At 42.6% G+C, this 26,107-nt stretch overlaps 1 protein-coding gene across 1 annotated transcript; it reads right to left on the reverse strand.

Moving 5' to 3' along the window:
* Positions 1-5,077: 5,077 nt before the first annotated feature.
* Positions 5,078-16,454, reverse strand: DACT1 (dishevelled binding antagonist of beta catenin 1). The gene is made up of 4 exons (XM_066342025.1): positions 15,807-16,454; positions 13,579-13,711; positions 12,678-12,833; positions 5,078-9,324 (listed from the first exon to the last, which is right to left on the reverse strand). Exons 1-4 carry the CDS (start codon positions 16,149-16,151, stop codon positions 7,535-7,537), a joined length of 2,424 nt encoding a protein of 807 aa, XP_066198122.1. The 5' UTR covers positions 16,152-16,454; the 3' UTR covers positions 5,078-7,534.
* Between the last annotated feature and the right edge of the window lie 9,653 nt (positions 16,455-26,107).

A 26,107-nucleotide genomic window follows, 5' to 3' on the forward strand; every position in this document is an offset into this window, starting at 1 on the left:
AGAAATTCTCAGCAGAGAAATAGAAACTATATAAAAAAAATCCAATTGGAAATTTTGGAACTGAAAAATACTGTATCTGAAATTAAAAAAAAAAAAAAAAGCACTGGGTGCTCTTCCATGGGAGGCCTGCTTGCCACCATGGGGCTGCTGCCCTGTTTCCAGAGATCCCTGGAGTCCCAGAAGTTTTTTGAGTACTCAACGCCAATATCCACAGGCGGGGACAACAGCCTTTGCCATCACTGCAATTAAGGGTGTGAGGTGAAGATTTGCTCAGTGGTGCTTAGGAAAGCAGACATGGACTTCACCAAGAGGGCAGGAGGGCTCACTAAAGATGAGCTGGAATGTGCGATCACCATCATGCAGAATCAACGCCAATAAAAAATTCCAGATTGGTTCTTCTTGGGCAGAAAGATGAGAAGGATGGAAAATACTGCCAGGTTGTGGCCAATGGTCTGGACAACAAGTTCCGTGAAGACCTGGAGTGATGGAAGGAAATTCAGGCCCAGAGAGCTGCACCACTTCTGAGGTCTTTGTGTTCAAAACCAGCAGTCCTCGGTCACAAATACTGCACTGTGGGTGTTTCCATTAATAAATGGTTTATACATCCCCTCCAAAAATTTCAGTGGATGGGCTCAATAGCAAAACGTAAGGGAAAATGAAACTAGATCCGCAGAAATTACCCAAACTAAAGAACAGAAAGAAAAAAAATTTTTTTAATAGACACAGGTTTCCAGACCATTAAGACAATACCGGCCCTGGCCGGTTGGCTCAGTGGTAGAGCGTCGGCCTGGCGTGCAGGAGTCCCAGGTTCGATTCCTGGCCAGGGCACACAGGAGAGGCGCCCATCTACTTCTCCACCCCTCCCCCTCTCCTTCCTCTCTGTCTCTCCCTTCCCCTCCCGCAGCTGAGGCTCCACTGGAGCAAAGATGGCCCGGGCGCTGAGGATGGCTCTATGGCCTCTGCCTCAGGTGCTAGACTGGCTCTGGTTGCAACAGAGCAACACCTCAGAGGGGCAGAGCATCGCCCCCTGGTGGGCATGCCCGGTGGTTCCCAGTTGGGCGCATGCGGTAGTCATCTGACTGCCTCCCAGTTTCCAACTTCAGAAAAATACAAAAAAAAAAAAAAAAAGACAATACCAACAAGCCTTGGATTGTAATTCTATAAGACAATTACTGTAACTAATAAATGAATTTATAGCAAGATGCAGGGCTCAGGGTTAATATACAAGGTTAATATTAATTCTATTCTTACATGCTCCCAGTAAACAATTAGAAAATAAAATTTTCAAAACTTCTACTTACAGTATCACCAAAAGTAATAAAATACTTAAGAATAAATCTAACAAAAGGTGACTAAGACGTCTATTCTAAAAACTACAAAACATTGCTAAAGAAAGTTAATGAAGATTTAAATAAATGGAAAGATACAGTATACTCATGGAATGAAAGACTCATCATTTTTAAGATGTTAATATCTCTCTAATGAACTATACTTCATACAATAGCAATAAAAATTTCAGCAGGGTTTTGTTGCTATTACTGCTTTTGTAGAAATTGGCAACCTGATTATAAAATTTATATGATAATGCAAAGAATCTAGAATAATCAAAGGCATTAAGGAGAAAAAAGAGAAAAGCAAAATTGGAGGACTTCTCCTACCTGATTTCAATATTTACTATAAAGCTACAAAAATAAAGTGTTTGATATTGGCATATGGATTATGTCAATTGTTCTTCTTTTTACAAAGGTATCAATTCAGAAGGGAAAATCATTTGAACAAATAGTGCTAGACCAAGTGAATATCTTTTGGAAAAACTGAATTATCTATCCTTCAAATCATGCCCTAAAATTAACTCAAAATAGGTCATTGACTTATATGTAAACCTCAAACCATAAAACTTCTAGAAGAAAACATAAGAGAAAATCTTTGCAACCTTGGATAAGGCACATTTCCTAGATGGGGCATCAAAATTATAAATCATAAAAGAAAAAAAAGAAAATTGGACATAATCAAAATTTAAAACTTTGTTCTTCATAAGAAAGGAAAAAGCCGGCCACAGAGAGAAAATATTCAGAACATACATCAAAGGACTTTTACTTGGAATTTAGAAAAAAATTCTTACAATTCAGTAATAAGAAGCCCTAAAACCCAGTTTTTTAAATGCACAAAGTATTTAAGCAGACATTTCACCAAAAAAGATACACAGATGGGTAATAAGCACATGCAAAGATGTTCAGCATCATTATTCACCAGTAAAATTCAATTTAAAGCAGCAATGAGATACTATTACACATCCATTAGGTTGGGTGAAGTTAAAAAGCCTGAGCATGCCAAAGGATAGTGTGGTGATGGAGCAACTGAAACTCTCATACATTTCTGGTAAGAGTGTAAAATGATACAACCAGTTTGGAATATATTTTTGCAATTTCTAAAAAAAAAATTTGAACATACACCTACCAAAGACCAAGGCATTCCACTCCTCAATATTTACCCAAAAGAAACAAAGACATTTTCTACACAAAGACCTGTGCATGAAGGTTCTTCTCAGCTTTATTTGTAATAGCCCCACACTTGAAATAACCCAAACATCCATCAACAGTGAATGGGATAAACCAATTGTTATATATCTATACAAAGTAATACTACTTAATAAAAAGGGGTTAACTATTGAGACATAAAACAACATGAACAAACCTAAAAATCACTATGCAGAATGAAAAAATTCAAGCAAAAAAAAAATACACACTGTTTTATCCGCTTTATATAGAATTATAGACAAATTAAACTATAGATGACAGAAAGCAGATCAGTGGTGGCCTGGGGAAATGGATTACAAAGAGTCTCAGTGAAAGTTGAAAATGATGAAAATGTTATATTGATTATGGTGGTTACACGGGTATATACAGATGTGAAAACAGATCAAATTGTACATTTCAAATAGGTGCATTTTATTGTACCTCAATAAAATTATACCAAAAATAAGAGAGTAAAAGGAGAATTCAGCTTACTGGCAAAGGCAATGGATAGCTCTATGGTTTCTGTTCCCCAGCCATATGGTAGACTAGATAACCTAATCACCTCACTGTAAAACATTTAGAAATGATAAACTTCTAACAAACATTCTCAAGTGTATATTGACTTCACTGGAAAGGAAGGCACCCAAGTTTGGTCTACCCTTGGAGAGTAGGAGGGAGAGGTTGCCGGTCCCTTCGTACAGCTAGGGGCTTTGGTATAAACAGGCATTCGGGAACAAGGACTTGGCCCTCACAGGTTAGGATTTAGGACTGAGACTCCTACGTTGCTGAGAGCACCGAAGAGCTCCATCCTCAGTGGAAAGTTGCTCCAGGGAAAAAAATTCACTTGCTGGCCCATGATGAAAATAAGGAAGCTCTTCTTCCTTGAGAGAGGTCTCCTCTGAAAACACGTAACCACAGCTTATCCTCATGTGGGTTTAGGATTTGGATTTCTACTACCTCTGTAGTGACATAAACCCAAAGTAGAGAAATTAACTTAAAATAGGTGGTCCAGCCTGGCTATTTCCTTAGGCACCTGGCAGAAATAAACAGAGCTTCTTGGTATGGCAAAATCCTGAGTCAAGCCTCACAGGATTTTGCCAATAACACCCCGGCTGGAAGTGGACTCTTAATACAAAGAAAGTCACAAAACACATAAGAAATCGAGAAAGGCAGTGTGTATGCAAATGTACAGCCCTTGGTAACACTTTTGTTGCTAAATACAGAATTTATCTAAGCAAGGCAAAAAAGTAGCCTATAAAATCTGGTACCTTTCTTATAAGAGAATTGGGAATTATATCCACTATACAGGCCCATGAAATAAAGGAAACAACTTACAGAATAATACATATAAATTGAAACTTTGTTTATAAGAAAAAGATGCAAAGGTTATTATGTGTATATAAACCAGGTATAGAAATATATACACCAAACTTATTGAAGAGTAGGATTTAAGGAGGATGAAGGGAAGAGTTTAAAAACCTGTGTATTGTTCCAGTGTGTATATATATAATTGACAATGAGCGTTTGTAATTTATTTAAATAAAGGGAAATATTTTAAAGAGCTCTTTTGTTCGTAACAACAATAGCAGCTATTTGTCATTGAAAATAATGGACAAAACCCAATTTCCAAGCGCAGTATAACTGCTTGCTCCGAGGAAATCAAGCAGTAGACAAAGAACCAACCCAGGGTTCTTGGAAAAAAATCCTGTTTTTCACGCTTCTCTTCATTTGGTGTTCTGTCACCTATGTAATTATTCAGAAGCTGGTTTTCAGAAAGTGTCCCCTTCTGAGAATAATGCTTATTGATAACAATTTGGAAGTGACTCAAGGACTGACTGCAGGTCACAGTTGCCTTACACAGTAAACTTTATACCCTGCTCCAAGAGACTGGATCAAAGCATCAGAAAAGATGGTGAGATCATCCTTTGCTTGCTCTTGGCTTAGTCAGGTAATCAAAGAAATTCTAGTCAAAGAGTAATGACTGGTTGCATATAAAAACAAACTAAAAGACACAACTGTACAACATATTGAAGACCTGAGTTGTCTGAGATATCTTACTAAAAAGATGTCTTATTTAAAAAAAAAAAGGATGTCTTGTTGGGGGGAAAAGTGTTAGCTTTATAAGCAATGAGGAAATATATAAGTTGCTGGGTTCTACAGTTAAAAGTTTTCTTGGATATGAGGTAAATAAAGTATGGGAAAAGAGAAAAATTCCAGGACAGAATAAAAAAAAATGAAGTTAGATTTGTGTTAAATTGAAATTTAACATTTGAAATGTTCATTTTAGCTAAGTACATTATAATATATGAATTATGAGACTGAGCTGATTCTACAGTTTCCTTTTAAGAAAATTAATCCTCCTATTGGCCAAATTTCAGGCATGTTGAGCAACAAAAAGAACAATAGGGAGGTGACTATAAGATACAAAATAAACAAAACCCCATGAGTTCATAGTGATATTCAAAAAAGAGAACTATAAGAAAAGCTCTTTTTAATAGAATGTCAGCTAATAATAGTATAAGAAAAGATACTTAGAAAACTACCGTTTTGCATCTCCACGGTAATAAATGATTCAGGCCAAGAATAGCAATGTAAGCTAAAGCCACTTGAGAAGACTAGGAAACACATACACAGCACCAAATAATCACCCACAAATACCAAGAGGGGAAAAAAAAACAACTTTATAATAAATAAATCTCTGCCTACCGTCGCCAAAGGATCGCTCTTGTATTGAATAATAGTAGGGCAACCTAAAATTATTTTTTTATGTGAAACAATATAAGTACACAAGATCACCTGTAAAATCTTCTTGCCAAAAATGGTTAAACTGAATCCAATCAAGCTGTAAACAATTTATAGGAAATAAAGGGACTAGAAGATATTAAGACAACAAAAAGAAACAACCAAATTCAGAATGTGACTTTAAAACCCAATGTCATTTAAGAAAAGAAAAAAATTCTGGAAGCTCATTGGTTAGAGCATTGTTCCACTATGACAAGATTGCAGGTTCCATACCTCGTCAATGTATACAAGAATCAATCAATGAATGCATAAATGAGACAACAAATCAATGTTTTTCTCTCTCCCTCTCTCCAACATAATTAATAAAATAGACTACCTAGACGAGAGATATACAACCAAATACAATGCATAACATTGATTGACTCCTGGTTGGGGAAAATGGGAAGAGGGCTATTAAAAAATTCTTGAAACAAATTGGAAATTTTTAATAGACTAAATATTCGATATGAAGAATTACTGCCAATTTTCCTTGGGTGTATGTGATCATATTGTGGTTATATGAAGAAATCTTCCTGTGCTTAAAAAATACATGCTAAAGTTGTTAAGAGATAAAATATCATGATGCCTAAAATTTTCTTTAAAATAGTACAAGTGTGTGGTGGGGAAAGGGAGGATTGCCAAAATATCTTTGACCTACAAAACCAGAAAAATGGTTTAACCTAATAAATACATATGGAGAATTAAAGCAAGAATGCCAAAATGTTATCAGTTATTGAACGTAGGTGATGTCTATGCAGGTGTTTATTGTACTAGCATTTCAACTTTTTCATGTTTATACTAAAAATGCAGGGAAGGGAATTCTCAGAGATATTCTCCTTAAACAACATCAACAAAATTTACCTTAAACTTTAAAGAGGTACTTTTAACTATTCTAAAGAAGTAGTTTGCTTTTTCTCCTGCTTACCATCCATTTGAAGAAAAGTCCTAAAACCTGCCTTAATTATTGCAAATAATATTCTCAAACTAGAACAGGACTAATATAAATCCCACAACAATCAGTACAAGATTTATAGGTGTAAACATCTGGTTTTATACTCAAATAACAAACTTAACAGCAGTAAAACAAATCGTTTATTACAGCGTATAATGTTATATTAAATTTAAACAATGATATATAGAAACACATACTGTTTATATCATACAGTAATTTAAAACATCAACAGGAATATCAAAACAAATACTACTCATGCACAAAACATGCATATATTGGTATAAAAAAGGCAATTTTATACAATACTGTTTACTAAAAACAATTTTTTTAAAAAAAAAGAGCCCTTCCAGACAGGGTCAGTGGTCCAATCTGGACTGGATTGCACTAACATGTTCGGGCCAATGCTTGGGTGGCACAGTGCTCAGTGGGCAATGGTGGGCTTTGTGTCATGCCCAAGGTTACATCATGAGGAGTGGATTTCACTACCCAAGGACCAAAATTTTATCCCAAAGGCCAGTCCTCCAAGGAAGGAATGTTTGGATCTGCTGCAAATTAGGGCAGAGGAAAAAGGCATCAAAATGTTGGATAATGGCCCTACAGAAATGGTTTCTGTAACCAGGGCCTAGGCAGCAAGTGTGGCAAAAGTTTAGTGAATCCCTTTAAGGTATTACCAGCCTCCCTATTCAGGTCACCAGTTCTCTGGACTTAGGATCTGGTCTTCAAGTTCTGAGTCAGTAAACCAAACAGTTCTGAGAAGACAGAATGGGGCTAATCTGAGAAATGTGCTCCAGAAAAAATTACAGGAAAAAGAAATCATCCCTCATACCTACTTCACACAATTATGATGTGATGCCCCCCAACAGGAAAACCTCATAGACACTGCCCTACAGCACCAAGAAGTAAATGTATGTCCTATAATTCCATCTACCTGACCTTCAGATCAGAAGATCTCATCCTAATATGACCTGAACATCAAATCCTGTACCTTCACAGATGCTCAGAAACTTTAAAATATAAAAATCAGCTGATAACACAAAATTCATTCACTATCACCACCATTAAAACCTCAGTATTTCCTTCTAACCAGCAAAACATTCTTTACCTTCCACAAAAGGCACTAGTGTCCACATATAATGGAAAAGAGACATAATTTACTTCTGTTTTATCTTAAAAGGAAAGCAGTTCACAAAATTATTACACAAAAAACTAAGACACCATCTTTCCTTCAGTCACTATAAAAAAAAAAGCAAAAAACAAAAACCACTTTCTACACCCGTGATATGGCTCAAACGGTCGTCATCAGCTTCAAAGAGCCAGATCGAAAGCGGAGGATTTTCTTCTTGAGGTTATGTGAAGCCTTAATTTTGACAAAGGTTTTGGTGGGGTTGCTGTGAAGGTCTGGAGCTGTGACTGTCTGAATCGGGAGCGTCTGGACGAACTGGGACCAGATCAGGCCCCCACTTTCCTCCGAGTCGCTGGAGCTGGTGCTCTCCCCGGCAAACTCGCCCTCGCTCACACTGGACTCGCTGTCCCCGAAGCAGTTGGTGGTGTAGTTGCTCTGTTCGTCCTCGCTGGTGTCCACCACAGTGGAGTGGAAGAGGGACTCGCACTCGGCCGAGTACTCGGAGTCGCTGGCCACGTAGGCGTAGGGGCTGGTGTAGGGCAGCGCCACGGCGGCCGGGTACAGGCCCGCGCTCTCCCGCCGGGCCCGCCTCGCGCGCCGCAGGGCTTCCTCGTAGGACATCTCGGCGGCCGAGCGCCACCGCCGCGAGTGCGGGTCGGTTCGCTTGTGCTTGGGCTTGGCCACCACCGCTTCCCGGCCGTGGCCGTGCGCCCTACCGCCGGCCCGGTGCGCAGCCCCCAGCGGCCGGCTGGGGGGACCCGCCTCAGACTGGCCGCCTCCACCCCGCCTGCCCTTGGCCGGGACCTTCCTGAGTTTCTTATTTGTATCCACGTCGTCGGGGAACCGACACTTCTTGCTGGTCACCCGGGTCTTCTCCCTCACGGTGGGCAAGGCACCGTCGGGGCCATGGAGAGTCTGGGCCCTGTGCTTCAGGGCGGAGCCCCTGGGGACCGCAGCGGTCCGTGCGCCCCGATGCGGCCGGGCACCAGGCTGCCCCGGGACGAAGCGTGCCTTCACCAGAGGCCCTTCTTCCAGGCTCTGAGAAGAAGAGCCCTCGCTTTTGAAATCCAGGGCCGGCCGCTCTTCCAGGGGGAAAGCTGAGGGCAGCGGGGCAGGAGGGACAGGAAGGGGCACGGGCGGAGGGACCGTCTGCAGGCTATTTTTCTGTGACATCTTTTTCAGTGGCTGGACAGTTTTGTTTTCTTGCAGTGGGGTGAGGACTCTTCCAGGGCTCTCTTTTGGAGAGGCCGCTGGGATCTGACCACTTTCTTTAGGGGTCTCCCCTGTCACAGTAGTGGGACACCGAGCTTGTTCCTGGGAGGCTGGCTTGGCATTTTTGGGCAGATGCTTACTGTGAAGTTCAGGGGCAGTGCCAGGCGAGCAGCCCTCTGGCAGGGGCAACCTCTTGCTTTCCAGTTGTTCTGCCTTTGATTCTTTTGGCCATTGCTTCAGTGGGGAGAATGTCACACTGTCCAAAGAGGGAATTCCACCAGAAGGCAAAGGCACCTGTTTAGAATTCTTAAGGTTCCCGCTAATGCCCTGTGAGACGCCCCCGGTGACTCTGACGCAAATGCTCCCATTCCGCAGAAGCCCCTTGGTGGGGTCTGCGTTCACACTGGTTCTTGGTTTGTTGGTCCTTACAGGGTGTGTTTTTTTCTGGACCAGGCTCAGAATGTAGCCGTCCATTTTCTTACTGGATGAAGGATGGGGAGCAGACCACAAACTGCTTGGAGATGGTAAGGAAGTGTCTGTCTTGATGGCGTCCAGCTCAGATCCAACACAAATGTCATTGGCATGGTTACCCAGCCTCTCCTCTTCCCTCAGGGGGTTGCCGGTCAAGCAAAGGAGAAACATCGGGCTCTGCACGGCCACAGCATGGAGTGGGCTGGGATAGCGATAGACATCATTCCCGTTTTTAGACACCAGATCACACTGGTACTTGGGATTCACATCTGCAATGACACCAAGGGGATTAAACTGTGATGTGGAGGGGAAACAGCAAACTGCCTCTGAGGCCTTCTGTATAATCCAACCATCCTATGAGATCTGAAAAACAGTTAAAGGTACACTCTGAAGAAATGAACTGGTCAACACCAGCTTGACTCTGGCCAATTTCTAGGAAGACAGATTCATGGGTAGAGAGTGAGTGTCCAGGAGTTACTCTCCTGTTTTACATAGAGTGCAGACTACTAAGGAAGGAAAAAATGTTTAACAAAATTTTAACAAGATATGATGTAGCCTCTGGAGGAAAAATATTCAGTCATTAAAAATGCTTTCAGCCTGACCGGGCGGTGGCGCAGTGGATAAATAGAGTGTCGAACTGGGATGCAGAAAACCCAGGTTCGAGACCCCGAGGTTGCCAGCTTGAGTGAGGGCTCATCTGGTTTGAGCAAAAGCTCACCAGCTTAAGCCCAAGGTCGCTGGCTCGAGCAAGGGGTTGCTCGGTCTGCTGAAGGCCCGCGGTCAAGGCACGTATGAGAGGTCAATCAATGAACAATTAAGGTGTTGCAATGCGCAATGAAAAACTGGTGATTGATGCTTCTCATCTCTCCGTTCCTGTCTGTCTGTCTCTGACTATCCCTCTCTCTGACTCTGTCTCTGTAAAAAAAAAAAAAAAAAAAAAAATCTTTCAAATTATTGAATAATATGGGAAAACACTTTAAAGTTTAGTGAAAATCATGATATAATACCATACTATGATTAAAATTTTATTAAGATTGTATAGGTGCAAATAAAAAAAAGTCTGAGATGAAGCACACCCAAATGCTAACTATAGCATTTCAGTGTGGTGAGAAAACAAGGGTTGTTTACTTTCTTCGTTTTCTATTCTCTAAATTTTCAATAATATGTATTATATTTATAACTGGAAAAATAAATGTTTTTTGAGTTATGTTTTCTCCAGGCTATTTTCCCCCTATGTTCTATTCCTGGCTTCCCATTGAAATATTTCAGATAAACTACAACTTTCTATGGGCTTTCTCATTTTATATTTTTTAGACCTAATTCTTAATTTATTTTTTTTTTAATTTTATTTATTCATTTTAGAGAGGAGAGGGAGAGAGAGAGGAGAGACAGAGAGAGAAGCAGGAAGCATCAACTCCCATATGTGCCTTGACCAGGCAAGCCCAGGGTTTCGAACCAGCAACCTCAGCATTTCCAGGTCGATGCTTTATCCACTGCGCCACCACAGGTCAGGCTAGACCTAATTCTTAACAATGTATGCTTAAATGTAACTGTCCATGGAAAGGTCAAGGAAATTAATCAAATTTGAATAAAGACTAACCAAATTTAAATAATAATCACCTTATATTTTCAATGGTGGCACTAACAAATATAATACAGTATTTTTTAAATCATAAGAAATTCTTGATAAAGTTTTAAAATATTGAGTCGTGATATTAATGAATAAATTTTCCACATCTCAAAAATGTAGAGGTCAAAATACAGTGAAATCAAGCTTTCTTACTTAATTAAATGATTTTGATCTCTTGGTGAATACTGTCAATTTCAAAGGACTTTAATGACCTTCGGTAAGAGGAAAAATCAAAGTTTACATCACTATTTAATTTGTCTTCCATTATATTTGTTCTCTCGATATTGAAAACCTACTGTGTCCCAGATTCTGTTAACTGTTTAAGGGGAAGCTCCATGAACTTCAATGATAATTAGCAGCTCAGGAAAAGACAGTCTTAAAATAATAATATGATTCATTTGTGGAAAAAAAATTATCATTGTAAAATAAAAGTACCATGTCCCCTCCCCTTCCACCCCTACACTCCCAATAAGTAGCTTTTTGTAAGGAGAAATCTCTCTTGCTAACAGCTTGCCCATCCCTCCTCCTCCTCTCCACTACCGTCAAGCCTATCTGCCTTGCGCATTAACCTACACTTCACCATCTTCCCCCTTCCCTACTTTTCGTGTTAAGGAACAAGACAGACATCCCAGCGCCAAGGCCCAACCCAACAATCTCAATTACGTGAAGATGTGGCATTTGGGAGAGCGGTTGTCTTCGAGGAAAACCTATATACTGAAGTGCCTTTAATGGGTTTTCAAGTTTTCCTCTGAAACCAGATCTGCAGAGTGAAGGGGAGCAATTACCCACGAACTTGAGGCCCAGACACCCTAAATAACACTCATCTGTGCTTCCCCAAGTGACTGCTGCTCACAACACACACTGGACAAACACAAAGGCACCAGCCAATCAGCAGCCTCGGTTGTTTGGTGTTATGTTTGCATTGCCCAGGCTCAAAAATTCAGCCTTATACCTAGGTGGAGAATCCAGACCAATCTACAGCTCCTCTAATCTCTGTATTTTCTCTGCTCTTCAGAAGAATCAAAACAAAGCAGAACTAAGGAAGGAGGTCTGAGTTTCAACAACTCTGACGTTCAGCAGAGGAGTGGCCTCTGACATATGGCATATAAAACCATATTTCGCCTCTTTTCATTAAAAAGACTAAACACAACTTCTGAATTTCCTTAGTGTGGTGTGATGTAAAAAGATGGACGTAGCAGTCAGTCCTGAGCTTGAATCCTGTCTTTGCTACTCACTAGCTATTTAGCCTTAAGCCACTGAACCTAGCCTCACTATACCTCATTATCCGATACGAAGCTAACGACATCTGCTCCCTGCAGAACTGCTAGAGAATTAAAAGGAGATAAATGTGTGCAGACCCTTCGGGACAGTGCGTGAGACACAGCAGAAATGCAGAAACTCGTCCAGTACCGACAATAGCGTCATTCTCTCTGAGGTAACTGCAAGGACAGCCCAAAATGAGGAATGATGGCACATGGCCTAGGGGATCTCATCCCACCCACCTGCTAAAGGAGAGCTGCCACCATGAGAAGCATTCTGGAGAACATGGAAGGGCCACTGCTCCCTACAGTGCCAAGCAGCCCTTAGCCAGGCCAACAGATATATTTAACTTAATGGAAGCTTTAGCTTTGAATGATTAAAGGAAGAAGGAAACAAATCCAAAGTGATTTTCAAAAGAAAATGCAAACAAGTTAAATCCTAACGGCCTGTTAAGCAAAAGCTCAGAAACAGAGCTCAAGAACTATAATATTGGGACAGGGTTTCTAAAGATGAGCTGAATATAACGCCAAGTGGCACCCAGAGAGGACTAGAAGACTGGTCATCTTGCTTCTAGATGCCACTATGGCACTAAATGCAGCAAGTTGAGGAAACTCTCTGGTTTTGTTTTGTTTTTTTTATCAGTAGAAGTGGTTGAAGCTACATAATCTTTAAGAAAGATGTGACCCCTTCTGATTAAAAAAATGTATATTAAAATGTATATAAAAAGCTTACCTGCAGATTTGGGGCAACTATCCGAGATTGTCAAGGTTGCCTCCAACGGGCTGCAAAAGCAGGTGCTGGAATGACAACTGGATAAGCACTCACTGAAGACAGAGTTAGAGGAATTGGAAAGGGATCCTGAAGCCCCATCACTCAGCTCATAAAATCCTAAAAATAAAAACACCGTTTGGAATTAAGATCAGATCATGCAATAATATACATTTGTGCTTTTAAAAAAAAAGGGATAATCACTGAGAAAAGATAGGAAAGGGAGACTTTTTTGGGGGAGGAGCAATTTTGGCTCACTGGACTTAGGGTCCTGATTTTATGGTTTTATTTTAAGCAATCCTAAGAAAAGGCAAAGAGACAATAACTGTGGGTACATTTCAAAGTTACTCTCATGGTCAAACTGACCTTCCTCCTTGACCCAACTTTTAAAGATGTGCAAGAAAAGAGACTTAGATCTGTCAAAGCCTCATGTTATCGTGAGTGTTTCAGAAAGAATAACTTGAAGAGAAAACAAATCTATTTAAGGAGCCAAATGGTTTAAAAGAAGAAAAAAGAAACTTTTGAAGTGGTCTCAGGAAGTTGAAGTGTGACTAATTTTCTAGCCCAGTTCTGACTTTCTCAAGTTTCAAAGAAGGACCGGTCTTCCAGAAATTTGAATAGAAGCTTTTATTTTTTAAACTCAGGGGACTCCAGTCAGATCAATCTCATTATTAAAAATTTTATAGTCTGGCTTTAGTTCCCTCTTATGCAACTAACTGAATGGCAGGCAGACTGCTTTTATACTTGTCTGCGTTGGAAACAAACTCCATTGACATTTGCAGGGTCAGGAATGTTAAGCACAGGCTGGGAATATTAAGCACAGGTAACTGCTGAGTGAGAATGCAGTCCTTGCACTCACACTCACCTGAGCTGGGCCGGCTGTCTGTCTCCAGGTGCTCTTCAGATGTCTTTTCTACGTCTAGTCTCAGGTCACTTATCTGCTTGTCAAGTTCTTGCAACTGATTCAACAAACCAGCATCTCTTCTCCTCAAACAATTCTGATTAGGAAAAAATGGACAAAGGAAAAATGAACACATTTTGGTGACAAAATTACAGCTAGAGAGTTCACTAAATCTTCCAAAACCAAAATGTTACTGGATGACCTGAAATAAAGAAAAACTTCAAGTATATGTCCTGTCTTTAATTCTACATTCTCCTATTTCATGGTGATATAAAATTTTTTTCATAAAAACGAGACTTGCATTTAGTTTCAACTAATTTATACAACTTACTTTTTATAGGTAAGGATAAGAAAAAACACTGAAATTTTATTAAAATCTTCTGCGTGCAGCCAACTTTTTTGTACAAAACAGTACTTCACAGTAGACTCTTTAATTTGAAGTCACAGTGTAACAGATTTCCTATAATCTTACTTAGGTGAGATTTTTCTGGCCAAAATGTCCTGCAGAGCTTTGTTTTCTATTAGTTGCTTTGTGAGTTTAATCAGTCTTAGGGCCTTTGAAAGTGAGAAACTAATACTAATAGCCAGTGCCAAGTAAAATGTGAGCTGGCAGAATTCAAAACCCTCAAGGGAAGGTCCATCAAGATTTGAACTCAACTCAGGTTTCCAAAGGTGACAGATCTGTAGTGCTAACTCACACCGCCACCTAGTGCTTCCTATTGCTGGAAAAGGCGCAGGGGGGGGGGGGGGCTCAAAAGGCATCTGGTTCAAATCACAAATGCCAAGTCTACAAATGAAAATAGTACCACAAACACTAACTGGACTGGAATTCTTCTGACATGCTGCCTTGCTCCCCTCCAGGGGACAACAGGAATGTGCCAGTCACAATCTGAAGAGTCATAAAGACAAAAAGGTGCTATTGTACCAGACAATGCATAAAAATGTAATGACCAGGCATAGCCAGCAAGAATTGGCTCAAATCAATGTTACATACAAATGTGGTCTGCTACCAATGAAACACAGTAAAATGCCAAAACAGTGATATTACACAAACCATGATGTACATGCATCCTCACAAAATAGATTCATAAGAATGACTACTCCTCTTGTGTGTCCTTTGACTTAAAAAGCTTGGGCGAACACTATATGCTTGTCTGCTAGGATGAGTTTCTTCATGAACCTAACAAGCAAAAGCACTCTGATGCTCAAAAAAGAGAGAAATTACCTGGGGGTGGGGGGGAGATAATATATACAAAAAAACACTTGACAATTACACAGCATCACTAGCTCTTTTGTAGGAAAGACATTCTCCAGCATGTGTTTAGTTTCAGAGAGTATCACATGGTCTGATAGGATTTTTTTTTCTGCTTTCAAAACTACGTTTTTGAGGTCACTGAAACAAAGCTGCCGCCATCATTCTGAGGCAGGGTCAAAAGCTGTTCACCAACACATTAAGTGCCAAAGTTCATTTTCTTCCCCATTAATGAAGATGACATAGAATGACGGTGGCACTGGCAGAAATCCAGTAATATAAATGCTCCCTGAGAGCAGGTTCTCTCTTCTCCCACCACCACCAGTCCCAGCGAAGCAGTGCGTATAAAATATGAGAGGAGGGGGCACTTTCTCCAGCCAAATTTCCATCAGTTGCGTCTGTTTTAGCTGCCTTGTACAAAGGGCTTCTATTTGAAATTAAGCAGCAGCCCAAGCAAAAGCTGGCAGGCTGGAGAGCCCTGGGAGGGGCAGGGCTCCTACGGGCGCTTCCGTGTAATCGTAAAATTCAGCATTGGACAGTTAACCACGCCACAGGCCCCCTTTTCTGCTTTTGTCCCCTCTCAGCAGGAGGACAAGAAGCTAAGAAGACCTCCAAATGAAATGGCATTTTAAATGAGGGGTTTGCAAACCTTCGCGGAGAGGGCACGCATTCATTTGCCTAACTAGAGAGATGAAAGGTTACAACCAGGCCACTCCAAGAAGACCGAAAGGAGCGGCGGCCACCCCCTCCTCGCGGGGTCGCCAGCCCCTCACCTGACACAAAGCGGGCACACGCAGGAACGGGGGTCAGGGAGGGAGGGGGTCCCGGGAAGCTCAGGAATTGCCCCAGCCGAAGGCACCTTCGCGCCCACCCCAGGTCACCTGCCCGACCCCTGCCCGTCTGCCGGACGGCCGTGCCCCCACCTCCAGGCACGACCTACCAATTGCTTCCGCAGCAGCAAAATGTTCTCCTCCAAGAACTTCTCCTCCAGGCGGCTGCGCTGCGCCGCCTCCCCCGGCAGCTCCCCGGCGCGGGGCGCGGCGGCCCCCGCGGCCCCCGCGCCGCGCAGGGCGCCCCTGACCAGCAGCTCCTGGCGCTGGCGCAGGTACTCCAGCTCCGCCAGCCCGGCCAGCGTGGCCTCCTGCCGCTCCCGGGTGCGCTGCCGCTCCGTGTCCGCCTCGCCCTTCTCCCGCCAGCGCCCCTCGGGCTCCGCCGCGCGCTGCTCGCCCCGCGCCGGCGCCTGCGGCTCCAGCTCCCTCGCCGTCCCGGCCAGACTCGGCTTCATGGCCCCCAGCCCTGCCGCGAGCACCCGTCACCCCAGCCGGCCGGCCGGGCGGAGGAGCGGGGCGTTCAGAGCTGCGGCCGCGGGCTCATGCCGCCGGGCGGCGGGACAGAGCGGCGGGGGCGGCAGCCAGGGGCGCGCGGGACTCGCGGGCTGCAGCCGTCCGGGCCGGAGCGGCGCCGTCCGCAGCGCCGCGCATCCCTCGCCGCGGCCCCGCCGCTGATAACGCCCTGCCCGGCGCTACGTCACGCGCGGCGGCCGGGCAAACCCCCGCCTGGCGCCCGCCTCCCCGCGCCGGCCCCTCGGCTCCGGGGCCCGCTCCCCCCGACTTCCCCCGCGTCTGTCAGGGGCGCCGGGCGCAGAGCCGGCCCCTCCCGTTGGCCCGCCCCGCCCCGCCCCGCCCTCGCTCCCTCCTCCCCTCCCGCCCTTCTCGCGGGTCCCCTCGCCCCTTTTCGAGTTTCGTGCACCCAGTTTTTGCCTCGCACCTGATTGGTCTTTTCCCGGCGCACAAAGCCAGGCCAAGCACCTCGAGCCCAGCATCCTGTTACAGCCGGCCTCGCAGCAGGGTCCGCTCAGGGACGCGCAGCCGGGCTCCCCAGAGAACTTTGTGAAACTCGACCGAGTTGCTGCACCATCTTAACCCTTTCCCCACGCGGCCCCAGTTCACGTGCACTCGACTGCGTTAGGTCTCCTCCACCTTAGAAAGCTCGGCACTGCGAGTGCACCCAGTGACAACTTCTGGGCGCTTGGTTTTTTGACTCGACTTCGCCAAAGCAAGCACTACAAAGCACCGTGCAATATTGTTCTTGGTTGTTCAAAAACTATTCGACTCAGGTTTTTTTGCTGTTTTGGTTTTCTTACGGAAAGCATTTAAAATTAGGCAGGAGGACATTGCTGTACAGTAAGCGGTTGCATCAATTCTTTTACGAGCTCGGGGTTTGTGTGCACGCGCGCGTGCGCGACCTGGTTTTTGTGTGAGTTTGTTATTGTTATTTAGTCTAAACTCAGGAGAGCTTTGACTGGGAGACCAGATTGCCTAAATCTGAATCCTGTTTCCAGCCAAGGCTAGGTGTGCCGGCAAGTTACTTCACCTCTTTGTGTCTCTCTTTGCCTGACGGTAAAATGAGCTACTCACAATCTGCCTGTTGGAAGAATTACAATAAAATATAGTAGAGTATAATATACACGGGGGGGGGGGGGGGGCATTTACAACGTGGCAGGCACATAGATACTAAGTGTTATATAAATTCTAGCTTTTATTTTTTTCTCCCAGAGGGACTTCAGATTTTCCCCCTCAATTAGCATTTGTGGTATGGTCATCTGTGCTTGGGACACTGGTCAGAGAGAATGTCAGTGGGACCGGGGGCTGCAAATGTGGAAAAGTACCATATCTATTTTAAAAAGCAGTACATCCAAGAGCCTCAGGAATTGAATCCAGCAAGTCACAATTTGCTGAAGTTCAGGCAAAGTATGTGAAGCAGTGCGTCCTCTATCATCATTTCAGATTCTTACACGGTTGCCCGGCTGTTTGCCTCTGCTAAGAATTCTCCATTTCTTCCCTCTGTGTGGTCTAACACTCCCTCCAAGACCCACTTCACATCCCTCCTCTGAACTGCAGTTAACTAACTGCATGAATACTTGATTTCTACCAAATGCTATTTGTATGGTTATTTATCTGGGTATGTACACATATACCTAACTACATAGGTGTTTTTGTGTATCTCTTCTCCCCAGTTACATTATACAAGTTCCCTGGAGGCAAGGACTGTTTTAATACTCTTAGTATTTACTGTTGTCAGGGCTATGCCTTGCAAGAATTCAGCTGATGATCAGTAGAGAGACTCAAGAAAATGTAGATTGGTTGTAAATTTTTTTTTTATTAACATACTTTCTAACTAATTTAATAGTACCCCTTTAATCCCTGAGAAAAATAAAATCGAGTGGACATTTACCAAAAACAAAGAATAAACAACAAAAAAATAGAGTTCTCCTGCCATCCTCCATTGACCTCCCTAACTGCTGCCCCTCACAGGTATAAGAGGAACTATAAGTATAACCATGATTCATAATTTACAAGATTGTATGTTAAAATTAAAAATGGAATCATGTTCAGGTGTTCATCAGCTTTGAAAAGAAGATCAGTTTTATTCAGGTCACATGTCAAAAACTGTACTTGATGTTATAGGAACTAAATTTTCCTCCCAAATTTTAGTGAGGCGCTAGAAAATAATGACTGATCCTGTCGGCCAAGTGCCACTCACCCGTGTCCTCTGTTACTCATTGTCTCAATCTGTTCATTTCGAGGCAAGCTTCTTGCTTTCTAGTTCTGAATTAGATTCCTTCTGGCTGGGTGGAGTCTATTATTGTGGCTTGTGTTATGTCACACATCGACAACTATATTTATATAGTTGGAGGGGGAGCTGAAATATGTTTTTATACACTACTAATAAATCTTGTTAAAACAGATAGACAGGTTGCTATTTCTCCAAAACCGCCCACCTTCCCACCCCTCTCCTCACCAAATGCCACTTTGAGTTGGCTCATTAGACCAAAGCAAATCATTTGCTTTAACAGCTTGTACATCTCCATGAGAAAGTGTTCCCAACAAGTTTAAATATTAAAATTAATGTATTCAAATGGTTCTGCCAATAAAATGGTCACAAATGGGGGGGAAAAGTTAAGCTTTCCACAGTATCCATTGCACATTAATAAATAATGCTGCTCATTCACACGCCAATTAAAACAAACTCAGGCTGTCAAATAAAGTAGAAGCAAGGAGCTCAATGCTCTAATTGTTTTTCCAGGAAAATTCCCAATGTCCTCAGATTAAGTGTAACTGGTTGCATTGCCCCTGTTCTCTTCTTAACCCAACATCCAAAATTTCCCCCTCTCCAGTCCAGTTCTCTGGCTGTTATTCCCCCTGATTCTTTGTTTTGGTTGCAGGTATTTGGGAAGCAGTTGAAGGTAATCACCCACTCACTGCTCACTGCTCCCTTCTGTTGCCAACAGAGGCTCACTTCCTTCTACTGTTTTAACTTTTCTTTGTTTCTTTTTAAAGCAGATGCCGGTGCTTCTTCCTCTACTAATGCTACCTTATCTCCTTCCTAGTATTGCTCCACCCTAGTTCATTCTTTTGCTTCTCCCCACCCCCCAACATCTGTCTTCTCAGAAAAACTGCTAATCCACACTCAGAAAGTGTGGCTCTAAAGATGGGGTGGATCTCCCCCCCCCCCTACACACACACACACACACACCCCACTGATCTGGAAAGTAAGATAAAGTTGTCAGCATGAAAAAGTCTTGACTGAACATATCACAGTTGTGTAGTTTATGCTTAAAGATATTTCCTGGGCAGAGCCGGGAAGGGTCTCGGTCCCTCAGATCACACAGTCTGACTCTTTGCCTTGGGGCAGAACAGCTCCAAGTGGCATCCCCACCAAAGTCTGAGTATCATTCTTCAAATGCTTTATCCAGCAGTGAACATTCTATTGCAGCCAAGCAATGTAGGGAGCATCGATTGCACGTTTTGCTATAGAGCAAAGCAACAAAATGATGCCTTGCAGCTTTTATGGCCAAACCAACACAAATGATGTAATTGGGAAAAGCTGTCTCCGAATAGGAGCGAAAAAAATAAAGGACAGTCCTTTGAGTTGGGGTGATGACCACTATTTGAGGGTCTGGGATCAAAGCTCCAGCCAGACATCAAAGCCCATTTGAATCTAATGCCAGAAGAGCCACAGTGAATTAAACATCATATATAAACTAATTATAGCTTGACCCCACAATCTGGCTTCAGTGAGCACACATAGGGGAAAGAAAGCAGACATTGAAACAAAAGATCAAGAAAAAGGAAAGTTGGTAACAAGACTGGGCAACATCATGACTCTGACGACTTTAAAAATCTTTTGAGGGCAGAGAGGAGTAAGGGAATGGCAGCAGAAATGCAAACTTTTGACAATGCTGGTCTTGTTTTCAAGGCTGTGTATGAAACAGCTCCCTCCACCCTCACTGACGCCTGCACAACCAAACACATCCTTATTCCTAGAAGGAAAGGTTATCTTTCATCTGCTTTAACGTTGTTAAAGAGGTTCCTTGTCACCAGGTTTCTGTTGAAGAAGCACAAGGTGATTCCATGAAGTTGGGGGGTGAGTTCTTCAAGAAGCTGAGGTTTCCTTATACACCATGAGTTCCAAACACTAGCATCTGTCTGGGAGTGACTTGCAATCTTCATGGTCTTAATCCATGGTCTTAATTCCTGATATTCCCAGCAGCCTCAGACTTCAGTCAGTCACCTCTGCCATTTCTGCTAGTCATCGTTACAGATTGGAAGGTGCAGCATACCGATTGTGCAAATATCCTAGAACTACGTGCCTTGGTACTAACACTAAGAAACAATTAATACTACTTCATCCCCAGGCAGAGTTTAAAAGTGTTTCCAAGTCAACTGGCCCCTTTAAACATTTTGCCCTTACTAGTCCCCATTTATTTGAAAGTCTCAGCTTCATAAACTGGCAAATCATTGATTTGATAACCCAGAGAACATGTTCAATCATATTTCCTTGTAGATAAACATTAATGATTTCTTAAAATAACAAAATCTAAATTTATGACCTGTCTTTTAATAAGAAAAAAATTTTTAAATAAATTTTATGGATTGGTTTTAGAGAAAGAGACATCAATTTGTTGTTCCACCTATTTATGCATTCATTGGTTGGTTTTAGTACGTGCCTTGCCTGGCAATCGAACCACAACTTTGGTGTATTGCGATAATGCTCTAACTGACTGAACTACCCAGCTGAGGCAGAAAAAAAAATTTTTAAATGGGCCTTCTTATAGGGTAAAAACAAATATATACCATCATCATTACATATCATTACTTTGAGCGATCATTTATTCAGCAGACATGTGAGTATCTATCTGATACATGCCAAGCACTGGGGATACGATGGTGAACAAATCAGACACAGTCCCTACCTTCATGGAGTTTAGGGTCTAGGAGGTAAACTGGCACTAATTTTAAAAATACATACCTATATGTGATATATATATATGTATATCCAAATATATACATAATTTCAATTTAGTAAACTACCACATTTTGCAAAATAATACTTTAAAAACAAATATGTCCTACAATTATATACAAAAAGTCATAATCAAATGAAATCACACACAAAAATATTGCTGACCTTTATAAAACTTGTTTTTTATAGTGAAAAGGGTCTTGTATTTTATTTATTTATTTATTTATTTTCAGTGAGAAGCAGGGAGGCAGGGACAGACTCCCACATGTGCCCTAACAAAGACCACTTTGGCAAGCCCACTAGGGGGCGATGCTCTGCCCATTGCTCAGCCACTGAGCTCTTCTTAGTGCCTAAGGCAGAGGTCATGGAGCCATCCTCAGTGCCTGGGACCAACTCACTCCAATTAAGCCATGGCTACAGGATGGGGAGGAGTGGGGGGTGGAGAAGCAGATGAGCCCTTCTCCTGTGTGCCCTGACTGAGAATTGAACCCAGGACATCCACATGCCAGGCCAACGTTCTACCACTGAGCCAACCAGCCAGGGCCACATTTTACTTTTTTTAAACAAACTTATATTTATTAATATTTTTTTAATTTTATTTTATTGTTTTAGAGAGAAGAAAGAGAAAGAAAGACTGGGAGGAGGAGCAGAAAGCATAAACTGATAGTTGCTTTTCATATGTGCCTTGGCCAGGCAAGCCTGGGGCTTCAAACTGGTGACCCAAACTGGTGACCTCAGCATTCCAGATCAATGCTATATCCACTGTACCACCACAGGTCAGGCTATATTTTATGTTTTATTGTCTTTAAAACATAATATTTCCAGAGCCATAGCTGGTAGCTAAGTTGGTTAGAGCATCATCCAATATGCCAAAGTTGCAGGTTTAGTCCCGGGTCAGGGCACATACAAGATTCAACCAATGAATGCACAAATAAGTGGAACAACAAATCGGTTTCTCCCTCTCTCTCTTTCTCTCTCTCTCTCTCTCTCTCTCAACATCAATAAATTTTAAAAATTAAATTAAAAAATATTTCCTCTCCTTAAAACTACATTTGAAATATCTAATAAGAAGATATTTGCCCCATAGCAAAATAATTCAAAATGTTCATCTAAATATCATTCACTGAGAGGTAGTCACTAGTATATGTAATTAAACTAACAACTACTTACTGGTACCTTACACATCTATTTATGAACTTTTTTCCTCAGAAAGGAGAAAGAGAAAGCATCACTCCAACCCATGAAACTATGAGCCATTTCCAACATGATTTACTGATCATTTTTATACCAACAAAGAGAAATGGCCAAGGTGATGTTTTTAACACGGTTATCAACATAAAAGCAGATGCTTTTGCTTTAGGATGCAGACAGTTGGTCCAGTTCTTCCATTTTCTTTTCTCCTATGAACCTAGCCTCTCCCAGGACATGAGAAACAGCCAGAACTCAAACCAAGCTCCCACACGGAGTTCTGGGCCCAGTGTTTGCCCCCAAGGCCCACAAAGCCACTTTAATTAAGATCCCTGGGGGGAGCCTGGGGAACCCTGTGGATGAGCACCAATGCCATTATCACCCTGGACGGCTAAAAGCGCAGCTGTGGGCTGAGGCTTAGGTGGCCCGGCCCCACAGGGAGCCTTCCTCTAATCCCAGTGCCTCCGCAGTAAGCCTTGTGAAGAGTAGCACATCCACTTCAAACCGGAATAGGGCCTTGGGTATGTTGGGGCTAGGAGGAAGGTTGGGGGTTGGGTGCTGAAGAGCCTCGGATTCAAAGAGAAGTCAGCTGGGATGACAGGCTGCGTGCAGCTGATAGGAGGGCCGGGCCTCCTCTTCCATCTCCCTCTGCACCCCAGGGGGCTCTCCCTCCAAAGCGAGGATTCTTTGAAGTTGGGGAGAATGGTTTTGTCAACAGATGGGACAATTCACTTCTGTTCAGTTTGGTCCTTGCAGGCTGAATTCAAACAGTCTAGGAAGTTTTGCTTCATGATAAAGAAATGCTGCCATTTTGTCACACCCAACTCTTCCCCCCTCCTGGGCTCTATGGAGCGATTTGTTGACTCACTCTGGCCTGTAATAGAAGCTGTTTCCACAGGAGAGAGAAGCCAGTTCTAACATTGCACTTTCTGGTGTGGTGAGAGGATGCGCATTTGGGATCAGGCCGGCCTGGATTTGAACCCCAGCTGCAGCGCATTCTCACCACCCCGTGGTGTTCACCATAATACATTGATCGGTGCTGCCAACTTAAACTTCTCTCAGCCTCGTCTTTCTTATTCATAAAATTGGGCTTATATGTAAATTTAGAGAGAGGTTGTGCAGTATCTGGAAGTAAATGTTGGTTACTCCAAAGTCCCAAATTTTATACATGCATGTGCATACCCACACAGAGAATGGACATTTAAGGACATTGCTATAAGATAAAAATTATCATTCACCATTGCTTTGACAGTTTTTATATATATATATATTTGAAATTCTTCCTAGTGCATACATGGTGTATTGTTTTCAGAATCCTTTATTGGGTTTTGAATGATAAGTAGGCCTGAGAGGCCTTTGAGACACTATGGTTTCACCCACGGCCATTGCAGATTGCCAGGATAAAACATGAACCATATGGACCTGCCCTTAGAAACCACAGGGACCAGCAGGGCCCTGTGTGTGTTGGGAAGAGCATAAGTTGTGGCTGCCGCTCAACTTGAAAAAGTCTTAGTGAACGCGAAGGATATGAGACATAGTAAGTACTAAATGTTAACTTCTTCCTTCTCCTTCATCTTTTATCTGAGGGATTATTTATGTTAAACGAAATTTATTTAGCTCCCTTTTCTTTACCTCTTATGATGGGAAATTTCAAAACACAAAAATAAAGACAATGGCATGATGAATTTCCATGAACCCATCACCCGGGGTTCAGATTATAAACAATGAACAATAGCAATGAACAGATTATAAACAGGCCCCACTTAGAAATGAATATTTTGATCATTTGGGGTCCAGCAGATATAAAACAGAGTTACAGATTAGAGCTGTATCCTTATCATTAGTTTAGTGCCAGGCATACAGTAAGCCCTCAATATGCTAGATGTTATTATCATCATTACCAATGATATTTTTCTAAACTTATCCCAAAACTTCTGATGAACCTTATAGAGTAGGCTTTTCATCCAAAGGGCACAAAGCATTTCTCACAATCCTTCTAGTGTATCATGATGTAGGCAGATAAAGTTATCCTGACAAAAAAGCAGTGAAGTGATTGCTCCTAGCCTCTCAGGACAAGACCCAAGCTACTGGTCCCGTGGTTTTGATGGTGGTTGTGCACCAATGACTCTCCTTTTTGTCCTATCTCACTTAAGTTTGGCAGGGAACTCCTTTAGAGTTGGATTCTTGCCTGATGTACCATGCCTGAGGCAGCTTCTCTTCAGGGTAAGTGGCAGGACCCAGTGCTTGATGCACAGAGTCATAGAGTCAGGAGGAACAAAAGCACTATTAGGAAAAGAACTAGGTAAACCAAATTCACTTGAAAATTAGTGAAAGCATCCTCAACCTCTAAACTGGGCTCCCTTTCTTTGGGTTAGAGAGACGTTTTTTCATGAACAACTGAACTCGACTGTGTTACATAGATTAAAACTAATGGACCCTTTTGGCCATTATACACAGAAACACTGAAGCCAGTGATTTCAAACACTCAGAAGTAAATTCTTGAGTTAACTAGTGTTACCTCTCTTGTTCAATTAGATTTTAAACTCCTCAAGGGCAGGGACAAATCCTACGTCACCTCTAACTCCCTCAGAACAAAGCTAGATCCAAAGCAGAGACTCACAAAATGCTTGTTTAATTCAATTGCCTTTCAAGGTGGATTGAGATGGAATCTGTCTGTGACACACCAAAAAGACCGACTTTGGAAAATTCTATAAATAGGTATTTCGCAACACACCAAAATTGGGTGCTTTTCCTGTCTGTTCCACTTTGAGAAACATCTTTTGTGAGTTTGTATCTTTTAGAAAAATATGAGGAAACAGGAAAAAGAGAACCGGTTCCATTTCTGAAAAGATAAGAATGAAGTCTGATAAAGACAAAAGGAATTTGGGAGTCAGTAGACTTAAAACAAACTCAGACTGCCCAGCCTGTTTGAAGTTGACAAGAAACAGAGAATGACCCATTGGTTCATTATAAGCACAAATAGCTTCATCAGCATTTCATCAATGAGGCGAGTAACTTAGCCAACTGGCACTATGGAAAAAGCCCTGGTTATTTTTATGTATTTCTACCTGAGCACATCTGTTTGTGTTCATATGCATGTGTGTGTGTGTGTGTGTGTGTGTGTGTGTGTGTGTGTGTGTGTGAGGAGTGGCAGGGTGTAACACTAATTTGGGGTTCATAGTTACTCATTGCTTCCAGTAACAAAATTCCAGTGTAGATTCTTGAACAGTGGTTTCATTTTGTACCGTTCATTTGAGTTCACTCTGATGATCCGTAGCACATCACTGAGTCCTAAGCACCTAGTAGAAGTTTAAGAAATGTCCAATCGGGTAGGTAGGTGCAATGGGTAGAAATTGCTAACATAAATTAGACAAATGCCATTTCCACTAAGAATATTACTTTGGTGGGGGCTCTTCAAACTAAAAATTGTTCTTTGTCAAAAATGGGTGTGAGGTCCCTTCTCTGAGCACAGAACAGTTTACTTTAAAAACTGTTGAGGCCCTGGCTGGTTGGCTCAGTGGTAGAGCGTCGGCCTGGCGTGCGGAAGTCCAGGGTTCGATTCCCGGCCAGGGCACACAGGAGAGGCGCCCATCTGCTTCTCCACCCCTCCCCCTCTCCTTCCTCTCTGTCTCTCTCTTCCCCTCCCACAGCCGAGGCTCCATTGGAGCAAAAGATAGCCCGGGCGCTGGGGATGGCTCCTTGGCCTCTGCCCCAGGCGCTAGAGTGGCTCTGGTCGCGACAGAGCGA

This window comes from Saccopteryx leptura, chromosome 6, assembly GCF_036850995.1.
Source record: "Saccopteryx leptura isolate mSacLep1 chromosome 6, mSacLep1_pri_phased_curated, whole genome shotgun sequence".
NCBI classification, from domain to species: Eukaryota; Metazoa; Chordata; class Mammalia; order Chiroptera; family Emballonuridae; genus Saccopteryx; species Saccopteryx leptura.